A 20,364-nucleotide genomic window follows, 5' to 3' on the forward strand; every position below is an offset into this window, starting at 1 on the left:
GCAGGGGTGATATTCCCAATAGTAATTAGATGATCAGTGGACTCATTGTGTCATTAGAAAGAAAATAAAAATCATATCTAGCTACATGGTATGATTGTAAAGAATACAAGGAGAATAAAAGAAGACATTATATTATATTAATATATATATATATATATATATATATATATATATATATATAGTATTTTAGCTGCTTCCAGTTTTTGTCCTGGTCCGTATTTGAGAAAGGAACAGCCAATTATTAATTTCTATCTTAGGGAACCCAAAGACATTATTTTGTGATTCAGACATTTTAAAAAAAACTTTCCAATTTATTTCTATTATCAAATTTGCTCATCTCCCATGATATTCTGTGTTGAAGAGATACCTAGGTAGGGATATGGAGCACGAAATGGCAGGAAATAGTGCTAGCATCTAGTACTCTTGCAAATGGATAACATTCTTACAAAACTGCTGCAATATAGTTCTCCAGAAATAGTCCGGCTCCTAAGTATACGCCCCTGCTTTTCAATGAAAGATACCAAGAGAACAATAAAAAATGGATAATATAAGTGAATTAGAAAGTTGTTTAAAATCACATGCTCTATCTGAATCATGAAAGAAAAAATGTGGGTTTCATATCCATTTATAGTACACACATATCCAAACTGAAAGTTATCCATAGGACATAACCTTTTATTTGCATTCCTGTACCAAGCTGTCCCAAAGCAATCAATTGAAGCTACATTTTCTTCAGATATAATCTTGCACGCCTAACAATGTGCCTGTTTTACTTAAAGGGACACTCAATCAAAATGTATTCATATAGAGCATGCCATTTTAAACAACTTTCCAATTTACTTCCATTAACTAAATGTGCACAGTCTTTTTGTATTTAAACTTTTTGAGTCACCAGCTCCTACTGAGCATGTGCAATAATAAGTGTGTATGCATTTGTGAATGGTTGATGGCTGTCACATCGTACGTGTATGCAATTGTGTTTGGCTGATGGCTGTCACATGGTACAGGGGGAGTGAAAAAAGGCATAACTTAAAATTGTCAGAAAAAAATCTACTACTCATTTGAAGTTCAGACTAAGTGCTATTGCATTGTCTTGTTATCTTGCATTTGTTGATTATGCAAATCTACTGTGTTGACTGGTTCTTTAATTTTTTCTCAATCCTAAATAGCTTCTTTTTTAAAAAAATTCTGCACCTTTGCAGACAAGAACACCATAAGAATAAGCAAGAAACCTAACTTACAACAAACAGAGAGAATTTATAAAATAACCATAAGTACATTTGTGACGTTAGTCACCAAGATCTGAGGGCCTGTTATGGAACATTCTTTGGGCTGGAGGTACATGGGCTTAAGGATACCCAGAGACTGCATGGAAAGGATGGGTACAGGTGAGAGTGCCCGTTGTGGAAGTAATTGTGACTCTATAAACCAAGTGGGCATAAAGGACTTAATAGTTAATAAGAGCTGTTATTATATTCTGTAATAAGATGCATTTTATTTATGTTTCTAATCTGATTGTGTCTCAGGAGTCTGTCTGGGTAAACTGATTGTGTTCCTGTGTGATTATGTTAACTAGACTGCCCAACATCAGATTGTCTGAGTAAACTTTCTTCCCCAGTTAATTAACTTGATGTGTTAATCTGTTTTACCTGTGAATAGACAATTGTTAGAGGTTTGACGTATTGTTCATATGTTTGCTTTACTGTTTAACCAATTCACTATGTAATCTGAAGCTCTGTAAATATGGAATGCTGTTAGAGACTGATTGCCAGAAGTGTAAGCCGCTTGGGTGCTTGTCCTGTTTGTCTGCTAGCAGCTATTCGTGAGGTTCCAGTTCGATGTTCTGCAGTAGCTGTGCCTGTGTTTCTGGAAGGGGAGATCTACTAATTGGCGGTTTAACCCCTTGTGTGCGAAACGGTCCGTTACAAGTGGTGGCAGCGGTGAGATCATTCCCACAGCCAGAAGGACAGCTACAAGAGACACCATTCCGTGGATTTACAAGTTGGGGGCAACGCATGTCCCAGTACAGCGACCCTAAAAGCAACAGAATGGAACCAGCAGTGTTATACGAGGAGGAGGACCTGGATGGCCGGGATGCATTAATGAAAAGCATCTGGTACCAGGCCCTGGATAATGTACAATATCAGCGGGGTGAGAGTCTCCCCAGTGAAGAGCAGCGGTTGCAGAAGCAAGTGGCCCTACGGATGCCCCTCCTGGGAGAGCAGCCCCTGGAGGAATGGGTGAAGGAACTAGAGCACCGGGTATGGCAGGAGCTATGGCTGGAGGATGCCTACCAGGCGCTCTGGTGGTATATGGCACAGTATATACCCTGGACAGCCGAGCATGACAAGCCAGAGGGAGAGGAGTTTGATGGTCCTGGCTTGTTATGGGAATCCTTTGCAGAGCCTGACTTCGGGAGCACTGCACAGACCAGACTTCAGGACATTTTCTATGAGAGGAAGGCTAGGCATGACTGGGATGACCCCCATGAGGTAGAGCAAGATCTGGCTCACCTAGCAACCCTGGAGTGGGAACTGGAGCAGGACTACCGAGATCTCTTCCACTCCACTGGGAAGGCTCAGCAGGACAGCAAGGTGCTAGACCCAGGTCCAGACCCATTCAGCTGGGAAGATATTGTGGAGATTTACTGGGAAGGACCCCAGATTGAGCTCGCATTCTATTGGCTGTTCCGATCAGCCAATAGAATGCGAGCTCAATCTGATTGGCTGATTGGATCAGCCAATCGGATTGAACTTGAATCTGATTGGCTGATTCCATCAGCCAATCAGAATTTTCCTACCTTAATTCCGATTGGCTGATAGAATCCTATCAGCCAATCGGAATTCGAGGGACACCATCTTGGATGACGTCCCTTAAAGGAACCTTCATTCTGTTTTAGGACGTCGGAAGAAGAGGATGGATCCGCGCCGGAGGTCTTGAAGATGAAGCCGCTTGTCATCGGATGGAAGAAGATAGAAGATGCCGCTTGGATGAAGATTTCTACCGGTCCAGATCTCTTCTTCTGCCCGGATAGGATGAAGACTTCTGCCCGATGATGGACTTCTTCAGCCGCCGCTTGGATCAAGACTTCAGCCGGAGGATGGACGTCTTCAGCCCCCGCTTGGGCTTGGATCAAGACCGATCGGTGTTACCCGGCGTGGTGAAGATAAGGTAGGAAGATCTTCAGGGGCTTAGTGTTAGGTTTATTTAAGGGGGGTTTGGGTTAGATTAGGGGTATGTGGGTGGTGGGTTGTAATGTTGGGGGGGTATTGTATGTTTTTTTTCCCAGGCAAAAGAGCTGAATTCTTTGGGGCATGCCCCGCAAAAGGCCCTTTAAGGGCTGGTAAGGTAAAAGAGCTTTTCTATTTTAATTTTAGAATAGGGTAGGGCATTTTTTTTATTTTGGGGGGCTTTGTTATTTTATTAGGGGGCTTAGAGTAGGTGCAATTAGCTTAAAATTGTTGTTATATTTTTCTAATGTTTGTAAAAAAAAATTATTTTTTGTAACTTAGTTCTTTTTTTATTTTTTGTACTTTAGTTTATTTAATTGTATTTATTTGTAGGTATTGTATTTAATTAATTTATTGATAGTGTAGTGTTAGGTTTAATTGTAACTTAGGTTAGGATTTATTTTACAGGTAATTTTGTAACTATTTTAACTAGGTAGCTATTAAATAGTTATTAACTATTTAATAGCTATTGTACCTGGTTAAAATAAATACAAAGTTGCCTGTAAAAACAGAATTTATGCTTACCTGATACATTTCTTTCTCTTACGGTGTATTCAGTCCACGGATTCATCCTTACTTGTGGAATATTCTCAATCCCTACAGGAAGTGGCAAATAGAGCACACAGCAAAGCTGTCCAAATAGCTCCCCTCAGGCTCCGCCCCCCCCCAGTCATTCGACCGATGGTTAGGAGAAAAAGGAGAACCATAGGGTGCAGTGGTGACTGTAGTTATAAAATTTGAACCTGACTTAAATGTCAGGGCGGGCCGTGGACTGAATACACAGTAAGAGAAAGAAATTTATCAGGTAAGCATAAATTCTGTTTTCTCTTACTTTGTGTATTCAGTCCACGGATTCATCCTTACTTGTGGGATACCAATACCAAAGCAATAGGACACGGATGAAGGGAGGGAACAAGTCAGATCACCTAAACGGAAGGCACCACTGCTTGCAAAACCTTTCTCCCAAAAATAGCCTCTGAAGAAGAAAATGTATCGAATATGTAAAATTTGGCAAATGTATGCAGTGAAGACCAAGTCGCTGCCTTACAAATCTGTTCAACAGAAGCCTCATTCTTGAAAGCCCATGTGGAAGCCACAGCTCTGGTAGAATGAGCTGTGATTCGTTCAGGAGGCAGCTGTCCAGAAGCTCATAAGCCAATCGGATGATGCTTTTCAGCCAAAAAGAAAGAGAGGTAGCAGTCGCTTTCTGACCTCTCCTCTTACCAGAATAGACAACAAACAAGGATGATGTTTGTCTGAAATCTTTAGTTGCTTTTAAATAGAATTTTAAAGCATGAACCACGTCAAGATTGTGTAAAAGTCATTCCTTTCTAGAAACTGGATTAGGACACAGAGAAGGAACAATAATTTCCTGGTTAATATTCTTATTAGAAACCACTTTTGGAAGAAAACCAGGTTTGGTACGCAAAACAACCTTATCTGCATGGAACACCAGATAGGGTGAATCACACTGCAAAGCAGACAATTCAGAGACTCTTCGAGCAGAAGAAATGGCTACTAAAAACAAAACTTTCCAAGATAGTAACTTAATATCTATGGAATGTAAAGGTTCAAACGGAACCCCTTGAAGAACTGAAAGAACCAAATTTAGACTCCAAGGAGGAGCCACAGGCTTGTAAACAGGCTTGATTCTAACAAGGTCCTGTGCAAACACCTGACACACAGCTGCCAGGCGCTTATGTAACAGAATAGACAGAGCAGATATCTGTCCCTTTAAGGAACTGGCTGACAGACCTTTCTCCAATCCTTCTTGGAGAAAAGCCAGTATCCTTGGAATCCTAACCTTACTCCACGAGTAACCCTTGGATTCACACCAACTAAGATATTTCCGCCATATCTTATGGTTAATTTTCCTTGTGACAGGCTTTCTGGCCTGTATCAAAGTGTCTATAACTGATTCAGAGAACCCCCGCTTAGCTAGGATTAAGCGTTCAATCTCCAAGCAGTCAGTTGCAGAGAAACTAGATTTGGATGCTTGAAAGGACCTTGAATTAGAAGATCCTGCCTCAATGGCAGTTTCCATGGTGGGACCGATGACATGTCCACTAGGTCTGCATACCAAGTCCTGCGTGGCCACGCAGGCGCTATCAGGATTACCGAAGCCTTCTCCTGTTTGATTCTGGCAATTAGCCGAGGGAGAAGAGGAAACGGTGGAAAGACATAAGCTAGACTGAATGACCAAGGCGCTATTAAAGCATCTATCAATGCCGCCTTGGGATCCCTGGATCTGGATCCGTAAAGGGGAAGTTTGGTGTTCTGACGGGACGCCATCAGATCCAATTCTGGAATACCCCATAGCTGGGTCAGCTGAACAAAAACCTCCAGGTGGAGTTCCCACTCCCCCGGATGAAAAGTCTGATGAATTAGAAAATCCGCCTCCCAGTTGTCTACCCCTGGGATGTGAATTGCAGATAGATGGCAGGAGTGATCCTCCGCCCATTTGATGATCCTGGATACTTCCTTCATCGCTAGGGATCTCTTTGTTCCTCCCTGATGATTGATGTACGCTATAGTCGTGATGTTGTCCGACTGAAATCTGATGAATTTGGCCTCCGCTAGTTGAGGCCATGCTTGGAGCGTGTTGAATATCGCTCTCAGCTCCAAAATGTTTATTGGGAGAAGAGATTCTTCCTGAGACCATGTACCCTGAGCCTTCAGGGAGTTCCAGATCGCACCCCAGCCTAACAGACTGGCGTCGGTCGTGACAATGATCCACTCCGGTCTGCGGAAACTCATTCCCTGAGACAGGTGAACTTGAGAGAACCACCAGAGAAGAGAGTCTCTGGTTTTCTGGTCCATTTGTATTTGAGGAGATAAATCTGCGTAATCCCCATTCCACTGCTTGAGCATGCACAGTTGCAGTGGTCTGAGATGAATTCGGGCAAAAGGGACCATTGCCGCCACCATTAAACCAATTACCTCCATGCACTGAGCCACAGAAGGCCGAGGAATGGAATGAAGAGCTCGGCAGGTGTTCAACAGTTTGGACTTCCTGACCTCTGTCAGAAAATTTTTAATTTCTACCGAGTCTATTAGTGTTTCCAGGAAGGGAACCCTTGTAAGCGGGGACAGAGAACTTTTTTCTACGTTCACCTTCCACCCGTGAGACCTTAGAAAGGCCAGAACAATGTCCGTATGAGCCTTGGCTCTGTGGAAAGACGACGCCTGTATTAATATGTTGTCTAGGTAAGGTGCTACAGCAATGCCCCGCGGTCTTAACACCGCCAGAAGGGACCCTAGCACCTTTGTGAAAATTCTGGGAGCGGTGGCCAACCCGAAAGGAAGGGCCACGAACTGGTAATGTTTGTCCAGAAAGACGAACCTTAGGAACTGATGGTGATCTTTGTGGATAGGAATATGTAGGTATGCATCCTTTAGATCCACGGTAGTCATATATTGACCTTCCTGGATCATCAGCAAGATTGTCCGAATGGTTTCCATCTTGAAAGATGGAACTCTGAGGAATTTGTTTAGAATCTTTAGATCCAGGATTGGCCTGAAAGTTCCCTCTTTTTTGGGAACTACGAACAGGTTTGAGTAAAAGCCCAGTCCTTGTTCTGCAATTGGAACTGGGTGTATTACTCCCATTCTTAGGAGATCTTCTACACAGCGTAAGAACGCCTGTTTCTTTGTTTGGTCTGAAGACAAACGAGAACTGTGGAACCTTCCCCTTGGGGGAGAATCCTTGAATTCTAGAAGGTACCCCTGAGCAACTATTTCTAATGCCCAGGGATCCGGAACGTCTCTTGCCCAAGCCTGAGCAAAGAGAGAAAGTCTGCCCCCTACTAGATCCGGTCCCGGATCGGGGGCTACCCCTTCATGCTGTCTTGGTAGCAGGAGCAGGCTTCTTGGCCTGTTTACCCTTATTCCAGCCCTGCAGGGGTTTCCAGGTTGCTTTGGGCTGGGAAGTGTTATCTTGCTTTGCGACAGCAGAGGTTGCAGCTCTTCCGCTCCTGAAGTTGCGAAAGGAGCGAAAATTAGCCTTGTTTTTGGCCTTAAACGGCCTATCTTGTGGAAGGGCATGACCCTTGCCCCCAGTGATATCTGAAATAATTTCTTTCAGCTCTGGGCCGAAAAGAGTCTTCCCCTTGAAGGGAATATTTAACAGTTTTGTTTTGGATGACACATCCGCCGACCATGATTTGAGCCAAACCTGAGTTTTTCGCCGCTAGTTTAGCTAACTGGAAAGCGGCATCAGTGATTAAAGAATTAGCCAGCTTTAGAACATGAATTCTATCCATGACCTCATCGTATGAAGTCTTCCTCTGGAGCGACTCCTCCGGGGCCTCGAACCAAAAAGCCGCTGCAGTAGTTACAGGAATTATGCAGGCAATTGGTTGAAGTAGAAAACCTTGCTGAACAAAAATTTTCTTCAGCAATCCTTCCAATTTTTTATCCATAGGATCTTTGAAAGCACAACTGTCCTCTATTGGTATAGTTGTACGCTTAGCAAGTGTTGAAACTGCCCCCTCCACCTTAGGGACCGTCTGCCACTCGTCCCGCCTGGGGTCATTTATGGGGAACATTTTCTTAAAGATAGGGGGGGGGAACAAAGGGTACACCTGGTCTCTCCCACTCCCTAGTCACAATATCCGCTACCCTCTTTAGGATCGGAAATGCCTCAGTGTATACGGGGACCTCTAAAAACCTGTTCATCTTATACAAATTTTCTGGGACCACCATGGGGTCACAATCATCCAGCGTAGCTAAAACCTCCTTAAGCAGTACGCGGAGGTGTTCCAGCTTGAATTTAAACGCTAAGGAATCTGAATCTGCCCGCTGAGAAACTTTTCCTGTATCAGAAATTTCTCCCTCAGACAGACCTTCCCTCACAGCTACTTCTGAGTTTTGTGAGGGTACTACAGATAAATTATCCACAGCGTCTGATTGCTCATCCTCTGTATTTAAAACTGAGCTATCGCGCTTTCTTGGAAAAACTGGCAGTTTGGATAAAAATGCTGCAAGGGAATTATGCATCACTGCTGCTAATTGTTGTAAAGTAATAGGGGCCAATGCGCTAGAGGTACTAGGCATCGCTTGCGCGGGCGTAACTGGTGTCGACACATGGGGAGAGGAAGAAGGACTATCCTCATTACCCTCTGTTAAAGAATCATCTTGTGCTACATTTTTAAGTGTCACTGGATGGTCTTTAAAATGCTTAGATGTTTTAGCACACTTTACACAAAATGCAATGGGGGTACCGCCATGGCTTTCAAACATAAAGAACAAGGTCTATCTGAAGTCTCAGACATGTTTGACATACTTATACAGCAATACAATACAGAAAAAAATCACTTTTTGAAAAAACGTTACTGTGTCTTTAAATAATAAAAAGCACACACTTTTTTTCCAAATCACCAAAAAAATCCGATCTTTATGAAAATTTCAACACATGATCCCAATGCTTTGAAATGATTGCACACAAATTTTTAAATCAATTAACCCCTTATTGACCAAACCGGAGCAAATTGCAGTAAACAACCGGTTTAACACACTACAGCACGGTGCCACAGTCTTTGCTGCGGCCCTACCTTTCCTTAGGGTTATTTGTAGCAGAAATATAAGCCTCCTTGATGTCCTCCTGCACTCTCAGGACTCTACACATGAAGCTGCATGAGTTATTTTGAAAATCAACTGCGCAACTGAGGCGCGAAAATTAGGCCCCCTTCAGTCCAGAGTTATGGGGCCTTCCTAAGTCAGACTAGGCGTCTGATAATATGCCAGGCGAAATAAAAACCCCAAAAAGTGTTTACAACGTTTCAAACACTTAAATAAATATAATATTCCATCAATAAAATAATCGATTTAGCCCATCACAGTGTCTACCAGTATTTAAGCCCTTAACTGAAGCCATACTTCTATACTGTGTTTCAGAAAATGGCTTACCTTCCCTCATGGGGATCTCTGTCAGTCTTCTAGCATTACCAGGTCTTGTTAGAAATAAATGACTGAGCATACCTTAAGCAGTTAAGCCTGCAAACTGTTCCCCCCAACTGAAGTTCTCCGGTACTCAACAGTCCTGTGTGGGAACAGCAATGGATTTTAGTTACAACATGCTAAAATCTTTTTCCTCTCAGCAGAAATCTTCATCACTTTCTGCCTCAGAGTAAATAGTACAAACCGGCACCATTTTAAAATAACAAACTCTTGATTGAAGAAATAAAAACTACAAATCTAACACCACAAACTCTTTACCCTCCCGTGGAGATGCTACTTGTTAGAGCGGCAAAGAGAATGACTGAGGGGGCGGAGCCTGAGGGGAGCTATATGGACAGCTTTGCTGTGTGCTCTCTTTGCCACTTCCTGTAGGGATTGAGAATATCCCACAAGTAAGGATGAATCCGTGGACTGAATACACCAAGTAAGAGAAATAAATATTAATCCTAAAATAGCTACAATATAATTATAATATATATATTAGGATTTATTTTATAGGTATTTAGCTTAAAATAGGAATAATTTATTTAATAAGAGTTAATTTATTTTGTTAGATTTAAATTATATTTAACTTAGGGGGGTGTTAGGGTTAGACTTAGCTTTAGGGGTTAATACATTTATTAGAGTAGTGGTGAGGTTCGGTCGGCAGATTAGGGGTTAATAATTGTAGGTAGGTGGAGGCGACGTTGGGGGCGGCAGATTAGGGGTTAATAAATATAATATAGGGGTCGGCGGTGTTAGGGGCAGCAGATTAGGGGTACATAGGGATAATGTAGGTGGCGGCGGTGTGCGGTCGGCAGATTAGGGGTTAAAAAAATTTAATAGAGTGGCGGTAGTTTATGGGTGTTAGTGTACTTTAGAGCACAGTAGTTAAGAGCTTTATGAACCGGCGTTAGCCCAGAAAGCTCTTAACTCCTGGCTTTTTTCTGCGGCTGGAGTTTTGTCATTAGATTTCTAACGCTCACTTCAGCCACGACTCACCATAAATACCGGCGTTAGAAAGATCCCATTGAAAAGATAGGATACGCAAATGGCGTAGGGGGATCTGCGGTATGGAAAAGTCGCGGCTGCAAAGTGAGCATTAGACCCTTTCCTGACTGACTCTAAATACCAGCGGTAGCCCAAAACCAGCGTTAGGAGCCTCTAACGCTGGTTTTGACGGCTAACGCCAAACTCTAAATCTAGGCGTTGATGTGTTAATCTGTTTTACCTGTGAATAGACAATTATTAGAGGTTTGATGTATTGTTCATATGTTTGCTTTACTGTTTAACCAATTCACTATGTAATCTGAAGCTCTGTAAATCTGGAATGCCAGGGTGTATAAATCTGTGTGCTGCCTTCAAAAAAAGTATTCATTTTTCTGTTCACTGCTTGACCCTCAACACGGTGCCTTGTCACGTCTTTGGGGGGATTTACTGTATGCTGTTAAAGACTGATTGCCAGAAGTGTAAGCCGCTTGGGTGCTTGTCCTGTTCATCTGCTAGCAGCTATTCGTGAGGTTCCAGTTCGGGAGTTCGGTGTTCTGCAGTAGCTGTGCCTGTGTCTCTGGAAGGGGAGATCTACTAAACGGCGGTTTAACCCCTTGTGTGTGAAACGGTCCGTTACAACATTAAAGGGACATTAAACACTTTGAGATGGTTATATAAAAAGATAAATTGTATATAATAAAGCAACTCTGCAATATACTTTCATTATTTATTTTATCCTCTTTGCCTGTAATTCCATTCTGAAATTGTGAGCTTTTCAGTTCCTGTTAGAAATGGAAGTGCAGAACACTGTTAAATCCAGCACAACCATTGGCTGCACACTCTAATGACCTATTTATAACTGACCCTAATTGGCCACAGCAGAGAAGGTAACACAAGTTACAACATGGCAGCTCCCAGTGTTTTATAGACACTAAAACTTTACACTTATTTTGTCACTTTTTAAACAACTAATGAAACTTTAAAAAATACATCTACATGTTAGTCATGGACCAATCTTTTCTTTGAATGCATCATTATATCTAGCATGTATTTAGTGTTTAATGTCCCTTTAATGAGTACAGTAGATAATTATGAATATGTTGCATCTCTAGTTATAAAATGGTACTGAAACAAACAACAGATGAGGCAGGAAAGTAAAAACAAAACAATGAGCACTTGTAGCTTGATGGAGATGGTGCACATTAGCGCCAAAAATATAAATTTAAACAAAAGCTAAAAAGACATATGTAGCTCAAGTTATCAGTTAAAAGGACATGGAATCCATGTTTCTTTCATGATTTAGGTAGAACATACAATTTTAAAAAGATTTCCAGCTTACTTCTATGATCAAATTTCCTTCATTCTCTTGGTATCATTTGTTGAAGGAGCAGCTATGCACATATATATATAGATAGATAGATAGATAGATAGATAGATAGATATATGCAGTAGGGTTGCTACCTCGGCCATTCATGTACCCCTCTGCACACTCTGCAGTATGTATAACTCATAAGTGTCCATGAAAACATGGCCGAGGTGGCAATCCTAATATGCAGTCACCAATAAGCAGCTAGAACCTAGGTTCTTTGATGCTCCTGAGCTTTCCTAAATAAACCTTTCAGCAAAGGATAACAAGAGAAGGAAGCAAAATAGATTAAAGAAGTAAATTGGAAAGTTGTTTAAAATTGTATACTTTGTCTAAATCATGAATGTCTCATTTTGACTTTACCGTCCCTTTAAAGGGACATGAAACAAATTTTTTTCTTTCATGATTCAGACACATATATTTATGCGTTAATGTGTATATACACATACTACCAAATAAATATATATATATATACTGTATGTATATAGTCATATAAATATATATTTACAGAGAACACACAGTTCCGTAGACTGCAATGTAAAGGGACTTTTCAGTGCTGTTGTTTTTACTAACACCCTACACCAGACAACTTTAGTCCCCAAAAACGGCTAAGTGCAGTTACTTTATTAAAAAATAAAGATGCTACTATCTTTATTTTTTAATAAAGTATATTGCACTTGATTTTTGGGGCATTTGGGGCACATTTATAAAATTTACCAGAGATCTGATCTCTGGTTACTTTTATATGTGCTAACTGCTACCACGAGCTTGCAGTCACTGCAGTAAGCCACCAATCAGCAAGCGCTACCCTGGTGTTGAACCAAAGATGGGCCGGCTGGTAAACTTTCCATTCCTGCTTTTTCAAATAAAGATACCAAGAGATCAAATAAAAAATTATAATAGGAGTAAATTAGAAAGTTGCTTAAAATTGCCTGCTCTATCTGAATCATTAAAGAAAAAAACGTGGCTTCAGAATCCCTTTAAAGGGACTTTGTACACTAGATTTTTCTTTGTATAGATGTTTTGTAGATGATCCATTTATAAAACCAATCTGGGGGTGTTTTTGTAACAATGTATATAGTTTTTTTTATTTTTATATAACATTATGCTGATTTTCAGACTACTCTGAATTTCAAATAAGCAGTAGATTTTTTTTCTGACAAATTTATTTTTTCTCCCATATTCCGGCCCCCTGTATCATGTGACAGACATTAGCCAATCACAGACAAGTATACGTATACCCTGTGAGCTTGTGCACATGCTCAGTAGGATCTTGTTCACCAGAAAGTGTGAATACAGAAAGACTATGCAAAATGTGATAATGAAAGTGTGTTAAAACAACATGGTCTTTCTGAATCATAAAAGTTTATTTTGACTTCAGTGTCCCTTTGAGTTGAGATAAAGGAAGAGAAGGGTATAGAGGAAACATAGAACCGCTGAACAATGTCTTGGCCATTCAACCTACAATATACACAACATTCCTGAACATGAGTGAGTGAGGTGTTTTTTTATTTATTATTTTCACAAAAAATCCAAAATAAATTAAAGGGACATGAAACCCTAAATTTTTCTTTCATGATTCAGACAGAGCATGTGCTTTTAAACAACTTTCTAAGTTTATGTCTATTATGAATTTTTCTTCATTCTCTTTGTATCTTTTGTTGAAAAGCAGGGATACAATTCTTAGCAGCTTGCCCATTTCTGGAGCACTATACGGCAGCACTATTTCCTGCCATGTAGTGCTCTAGATGCCTACCTAGGTATCTCTTCTACAAAGAATATCATGGGAATAAAACAAATTTGATAATATAAGTAAATTGGAAACTTTTTTTTTTTAATGGTATGCTCTGAATCACAATAAAACATTTTTGGGTTTCATAGCCCTTTAACTAGGCTTAGCATATTTTGTAGGCATATCCCTCAGTTAAAGGGACACTGAACCCAATTTTTTCCTTTCGTGATTCAGATAGAGCATGCAATTTTAAGCAACTTTCTAATTTACTCCTATTATCAATTTTTCTTCGTTCTCTTGCTATCTTTCTTTGAAAAAGAAGGCATCTAAGCTTTTTTTTTTTTAGGTTCAGGACTCTGGACAGCACTTTCTTATTGGTGGATAAATTTATCCACCAATCAGCAAGGACAACCCAGGTTGTTCACCAAAAATGGGCCGGCATCTAAACTTACATTCTTGCATTTCAAATAAAGATACCAAGAGAATGAAGACAAATTGATAACAGGAGTAAATTAGAAAGATACTTAAAATTTCCTGCTCTATCGGAATTACGAAAGAAAAGTTTTGGGTTCAGTGTCCCTTTAACTCTTAATTCTACAAAGTACTTACTGGCACCGAAAATAGCCTGACACTGGGCATCATAGTACTGGCACATGCCATTGTAGCAATAGGCTTGGCTATTCTGACATGGATGTCCATTCTGTATGAAGACATCAGGTTGGCAGAAAGGAGAAGAGCCATTGCAGTATTCAGGGAGATCACATTCATTTACTACTCCACGACACACTGTGCCACCAGGAGAGAACTGAAATGAAATCAAAGGTAAAATAAATAGGAGATACAAAGTGATATAAATAACAAACGCAATATAGAAAAGACACTTTGGATTAACAGACGTCATATCTAGTCTACCTCACATAATGTGAAAATGCTTTATTAAAGGAATAGAAAGGTCAAAATTTAAACGTGCATAAATACATTTTAATTTAAAATAAAAGCATTTTTGCAATATACTTCCTTTACCAAAAATGCGTCTAGTAAAAGTTATTACTGTTTTCTGCAGCATATGCACATATCCTGTGAGGGCCCGTGCACCAGTATTCAAACACCACACATTCTCAGAGAGCTGGCGGTGGTGTGTGTTTCTTCTGAAGATGTAATATGTGCCACAAAAAACATAATTTATTTAAGAACTTACCTGATAAATTAATTTCTTTCATATTAGCAAGAGTCCATGAGCTAGTGACGTATGGGATATACATTCCTACCAGGAGGGGCAAAGTTTCCCAAACCTTAAAATGCCTATAAATACACCCCTCACCACACCCACAATTCAGTTTAACGAATAGCCAAGAAGTGGGGTGATAAGAAAGGAACGAAAGCATCAAAAAAATAAGGAATTGGAATAATTGTGCTTTATACAAAAAAATCATAACCACCACAAAAAAGGGTGGGCCTCATGGACTCTTGCTAATATGAAAGAAATGAATTTATCAGGTAAGTTCTTACATAAATTATGTTTTCTCTCATGTAATTAGCAAGAGTCCATGAGCTAGTGACGTATGGGATAATAAATACCCAAGATGTGGAACTTCCACGCAAGAGTCACTAGAGAGGGAGGGATCAAATAAAGACAGCCAATTCCGCTGAAAAATGAATCCACTACCCAAATCAAAAAAGTTTCAAGTTTTATAATGAAAAAAACTGAAATTATAAGCAGAAGAATCAAACTGAGACAGCTGCCTGAAGTACCATTCTACCAAAACTGCTTCTAAAGAAGAGAAAACATCAAAATGGTAGAACATAGTAAAAGTATGCAAAGAAGACCAAGTCATTGCTTTGCAAATCTGATCAACAGAAGCTTCATTCTTTAAAAAGCCCAGGAAGTAGAAACTTACCTAGTAGAATGAGCCGTAATCCTCCGAGGCGGGAATCCACCCGACTCCAAATAAACATGATGAATCAAAAGTTTAAGCAAGATGCCAAATAAATGGCAGAAGCTTTTTGACCTTCCTAAAACCAGAAAAGATAAAAAATAGACTAGAAGTCTATCTGAAATCTGAATAGCTTCAACATAGAAAGTAAGAATCTCACCAAAGAAGTCTTAGGAAAATAATAATTCCTCCCTAATGTTTGTTAGAATTTACAACTTTAGGTAAGAATTGAAATGAGGACAGCAAAAACCACCTTTTCCTGATGAAAAAAAATCAGAAAAAAGAGATTCACAAGAAAGAACAGATAATTCAAAAGCTGTTCTAGCTGAAGAGATGTCCAAAAAGAACAATACTTTCCATGAAAGTAATTAATGTCCAGAGCAAGCATATGCTTAAATAGAAGAGCCTGAAAAACCTTCAGAACACAAATAAGACTCCAAGGAGGAGAAATTGGCTTAATGACAGGTTTGATACGAATCAAAACCTGAAAAAAATGATGAATATCAGGAAGTAACACTGCCTTATCCTGATGAAAAATCAGAAAAAGATATTCACAAAAAAGAGCAGATAACTCAAAAATTCTTCTAGCAGAAGAAATAACCAAAAGGAACAATACTTTTCCAAGAAAGTAATATAATGTTCAGAAAATGCATAGTTTCAAAACGGAGGAGCCTGTAAAGCCCTCAGCACCAAATTGAGACTCCAAAGAGGAGAGATTGAATTAATGACAGGCTTGATACGGACCAAAGCCTGAACAAAAACAATGAATATCAGGATGATTAGCAATCTTTCTGTGAAAAAAGAACAGAAAGAGTAGAGATTTGTCCTAACAAGAACTGCAGACAAAACCATATCCAAACCAACCTGAAAAAAATAATAAAATTCTATGAATTTTAAAAGAATGTCAAGAAAAGTAGGTCTTCCAGACTCAATAATAAATCTTTCTAGAGACAGATTTACAAGCCTGAAACCAAGCGTTCAATCTCCATCACTTCAAATTTAATGATTTGAGATCCTGATGGAAAAAATGGGCCTTGAGAAAGAAGGTCTGGTTTAAACGGAAGTGTTCAAGATCGGCAACTGGCCATCCGAATGAAATCCGCATACCAAAACCTGAGAGGCCATGCTGGAGCCACCAGCATAACAAACAAATACTCCATATGAATTTTGGAAATCACTTTGGAAGAAGAACTAGAGGCGGAAAGAAATAGGCAAAAAGATAATTTCCAAAGAAATGTCAATGCATACACTACTTCCGCCTGAGGATCCCCGGACCTGAATAGGCCCATGGGAAGTTCTTTATTCAGATGAGATGCCAACAGATCTATTTCTAGAAATGCTCACATCTGAAAAATTGAAAAACATATCTGGGTATGAGAGACCATTCTCCCGGATGTAAAGCTTGATTAACAGAGATAATCCGCTTCCCAAATATCTATACCTGGGAAAAAAAACCACAGAATTTAGATAGGAGCTGGATTTAGCCTAAGCTAATATCCGAGACACTTCTGTCACAGCCTAAGGACTGATAGTCCTACCCTGATGATTGACATACACCATAGTTGTGATATTGTCTGAAAAACAATAAACGTCTCTTCCTCAAAAAGAAACTAACTGAAAAACTCTGAGAAAACACGGAGTTCTAAAATATCAAATGGTAATCTCGCCTCCTGAGATTTCCAAACCCCTTGTGCTGACAGAGATCCTCAGACAGCCTCCCAACCAAAAAGACTCACATCTGTAGAGATCATGGTCCAGGTTGAAAGACACGAAGAGACCTGTCGAACTAAATGATGGTGATCTTAACCACCAAATCAAAAGAGATAAATATTGGGATTTGAAGATTTAAAATGCGAAATCCTAGAATCCCTGCACCATAATTCAGCATAAAAGACTGGAAAGGTTCTTTCTATTGAAAATGAGCAAAGGGAATTGAATCCAATGCTGTGGCCATAAGACTTAAAACTTCTATGCATATATAGCAACTGAAGGAAATAATAGAGACTAAAGGTACCGACAGACGGAACCCAATAAAATTGTCCCTTGTCTGATAGAGACAAAGACAGTGACACAAACTATCTGGAAACCCAAAAAAAGGTGACCCTTGTGAGAGGAATCAAGAGCTTTTGAAAAAAAGATCCTCTAACTATGTCCTGAAGAACAAAGTGAATCATATGAGATTCCGCATCCTCAGAAAATAATCTGAATGAATACAGAAAAAATATGCATTTATTGTATCTAAAGAAAACAAATAATGCTATCACTGACCAAAAAAAGGCAGAATAGTTTGAATAAAAACTCCAAAACTCAGTTCCTAAAAATGGAACTGGAAGAAATACCCCAGAAGATTCCAGGTCTGAGCAGCGCTTGAACCCCACGGGTGACTAGCCATGCTTCAACAGTACCCAAAATAAATAGGACCGAAACACACTTAAAGAAAGTGTTACTTTCTTACTGGAATTCCTTACTGGAATAAAATCAAAGAAATTTGGACCTGAATAGAACCAAATAAATTTCAAAAAAGTCTTAACCTGCCCCTTGCCAGCCAAGCTGGAATACGGCACATACATCGCAATTTAAGGGAGCTGATTTCGAACGGAAAAAAATTTCCAATTAAAAACATGTTACTTGGGAAAGAATTCAGGAATTCATTCCATAATAAGAACAACCAAACTAGTATAAGCTTAAAGTTTTAGTCTTAGAACTCAATCTTGAAGCCCAGAGTAACAGTTAAGAATTGAATCCAATTATAAAACAAATAATTGATTATCTTAGAACAAAAGAAATATGGATTTTTAGAAACCACAACATTCTTCTAGCTCAAACAGCTAAAGACATAGATTAAACCTAATTTGCGAAAATATTCAATAAAATGAAGATACAAATGAAATTATTAGCATGATAGTGCAGTTAAAGGACCAGACAATACAGTGGGACTTGCATAATCAATAAATGCAAAACAACAAGACAAATGCAACAGCACCTAGTCTAGTAAATGTTGTCCCTTTAACAATGCTAAAATAAATCATAATCTGATACTTGAACTTAAAGTAAACAGAAAAAATGAATCAATTGCAACATCCAAATAAATCATAGGTCCAAGAAAAGTACCTGAAACTAAATAATTTTCCATAAATAAGATACAACCAACTAAATAAAAATAAATACTATTTTGCTATATAAACAATAGCATAATTAGTAGGAGTAGAGATAGCCCCAATAAATTGGAGAACCCTCCAAATTGAATTAAACTGCCGGCAAAGAGTATAGTTTAAAACCTTTGAAGAAGGAATAAAAGAAAATTATCAGCCTATTCCATTCCCTAGTATAAGGAATTGGAAAAAAACCTCTGAAAACACAGAAGAATAAATAAGCAGAAATAGTGTTAGCTAGTCTTGAAAAAGAACTAGTTACCTTAATGTAAAATAATCAACACCTTTTCAACAAAGAACAAATGTACTTTAATAAAAAAAAGTAGATTTGTTAGTGTCAATATCTGATGAAGAAAATTCTGAATGAGAAAAAACATCATCAGAGAAGGATAAATCAGTATGTTGTTGGTCATTTGAAACTTCAATAATCAAAAAAGAAGTTGAAAAAGACCTAAACATTTTATTAGAAGGCACAAAGTCAGACAAAGCCTTTAAAATAGAATCAGAAAAATATTTCTTAAACATCTTCTAAATATTTCTTGTACATAAGATGTAAAAAGAATGGCAATATATAAAGCATAAATACTAACGGATTCTGCATGTAAAAGTTTATCATGATAACCTATTACAAACCATAGCTAAAGATAAGCATTCATAACATTTAAAATAAATGAACTTAGCTTTGGTAGGACTGAACTCAGTCAAGCGTTTTTCCAGAAGTAGCTTCTGATCCAGGGTCAATCTGAGACATCTTGCAATATGTAATAGAAAAAACAATTATCAAATTCCTTAAATGACAGTTTCAGGAATGGGAAAAAAATGCCAATGAACAAGCTTCTAGCAACCAGAAGCAAATAAACAATGAGACTTAAATAATGTGGAGGCAATAATGACGCCCATATTTTTTAGCGCCAAAAAAGACGCCCACATTATTAGGCGCCTAAATGCTTTTGGCGCCAAAAATGACGCCACATCCGTCGACGCCAACATTTTTGGCGCAAAACATCAAAAAAATGACGCAAACACAAACAACTTCCGGCGACAAGTACGACGCCGGAAACCACAAAGAAATTTTTTTGCGCCAAAAAAATCTGCGCCAAGAATGACGCAATAAAAAGAAGCATTTTCAGCCCCCGCGAGCCTAACAGCCCACAGGAAAAAGTCAAATTTAAGGTAAGAAAAAATGTATTATTCAAATGCATTATCCCAAATAATGAAACTGACTGTCTGAAATAAGGAATATTGAACATCCTGAATCAAGGCAAATAAATGTTTAAACAAATATATTTAGAACTTTATATAAAAGTGCCCAACCATAGCTTAGAGTGTCACAGAAAATAAGACTTACTTACCCCAGGACACTCATCTACATGTAGTAAAAAGCCAAACCAGTACTGAAACGAGAATCAGTAGAGGTAATGGTATATATAAGAGTATATCGTCGATCTGAAAAGGGAGGTAAGAGATGAATCTCTACGACCGATAACAGAGAACCTATGAAATAGACCCCGTAGAAGGAGATCATTGAATTCAAATAGGCAATACTCTCTTCACATCCCTCTGACATTCACTGCACTCAGAGGAAAACCGGGCTCCAGCCTGCTGCGAAGCGCATATCAACGTAGAATCTAGCACAAACTTACTTCACCACCTCCATGGGAGGCAAAGTTTGTAAAACTGAATTGTGGGTGTGGTGAGGGGTGTATTTATAGGCATTTTAAGGTTTGGGAAACTTTGCCCCTCCTGGTAGGAATGTATATCCCATACGTCACTAGCTCATGGACTCTTGCTAATTACATGAAAGAAACATAATTTATGCTTACCAGATAATTTCCTTTCCTTCCTGGCAGGTAGAGTCCACAACTTCATTCCTTACTGTTGGGAAATACAACACCCGGCCACCAGGAGAAAGCAAAGACACCCCAGCCAAAGGCTTAAATATCCCTCCCACTTCCCCTATCCCCCAGTCATTCTGTCTAGGGAACAAGGAAAAATAGGAGAAACATCAGGGTATAAAAGGTGC

The 20,364-nt window shown here is 39.2% G+C and overlaps 1 protein-coding gene across 1 annotated transcript in view; it reads right to left on the reverse strand.

The window, feature by feature from the left end:
• ADAM9 (ADAM metallopeptidase domain 9) overlaps window positions 1-20,364 on the reverse strand; it is a 621,882-nt gene that overhangs the window by 186,127 nt on the left and 415,391 nt on the right. The window contains exon 14 of the mRNA XM_053718079.1: window positions 13,865-14,060. Coding sequence (XP_053574054.1) covers window positions 13,865-14,060 — 196 coding nt within the window. The remainder of the gene's footprint in view (window positions 1-13,864; window positions 14,061-20,364) is intronic.

This window comes from Bombina bombina, chromosome 6 (assembly GCF_027579735.1).
Source record: "Bombina bombina isolate aBomBom1 chromosome 6, aBomBom1.pri, whole genome shotgun sequence".
In the NCBI taxonomy this organism is placed as follows: Eukaryota; Metazoa; Chordata; class Amphibia; order Anura; family Bombinatoridae; genus Bombina; species Bombina bombina.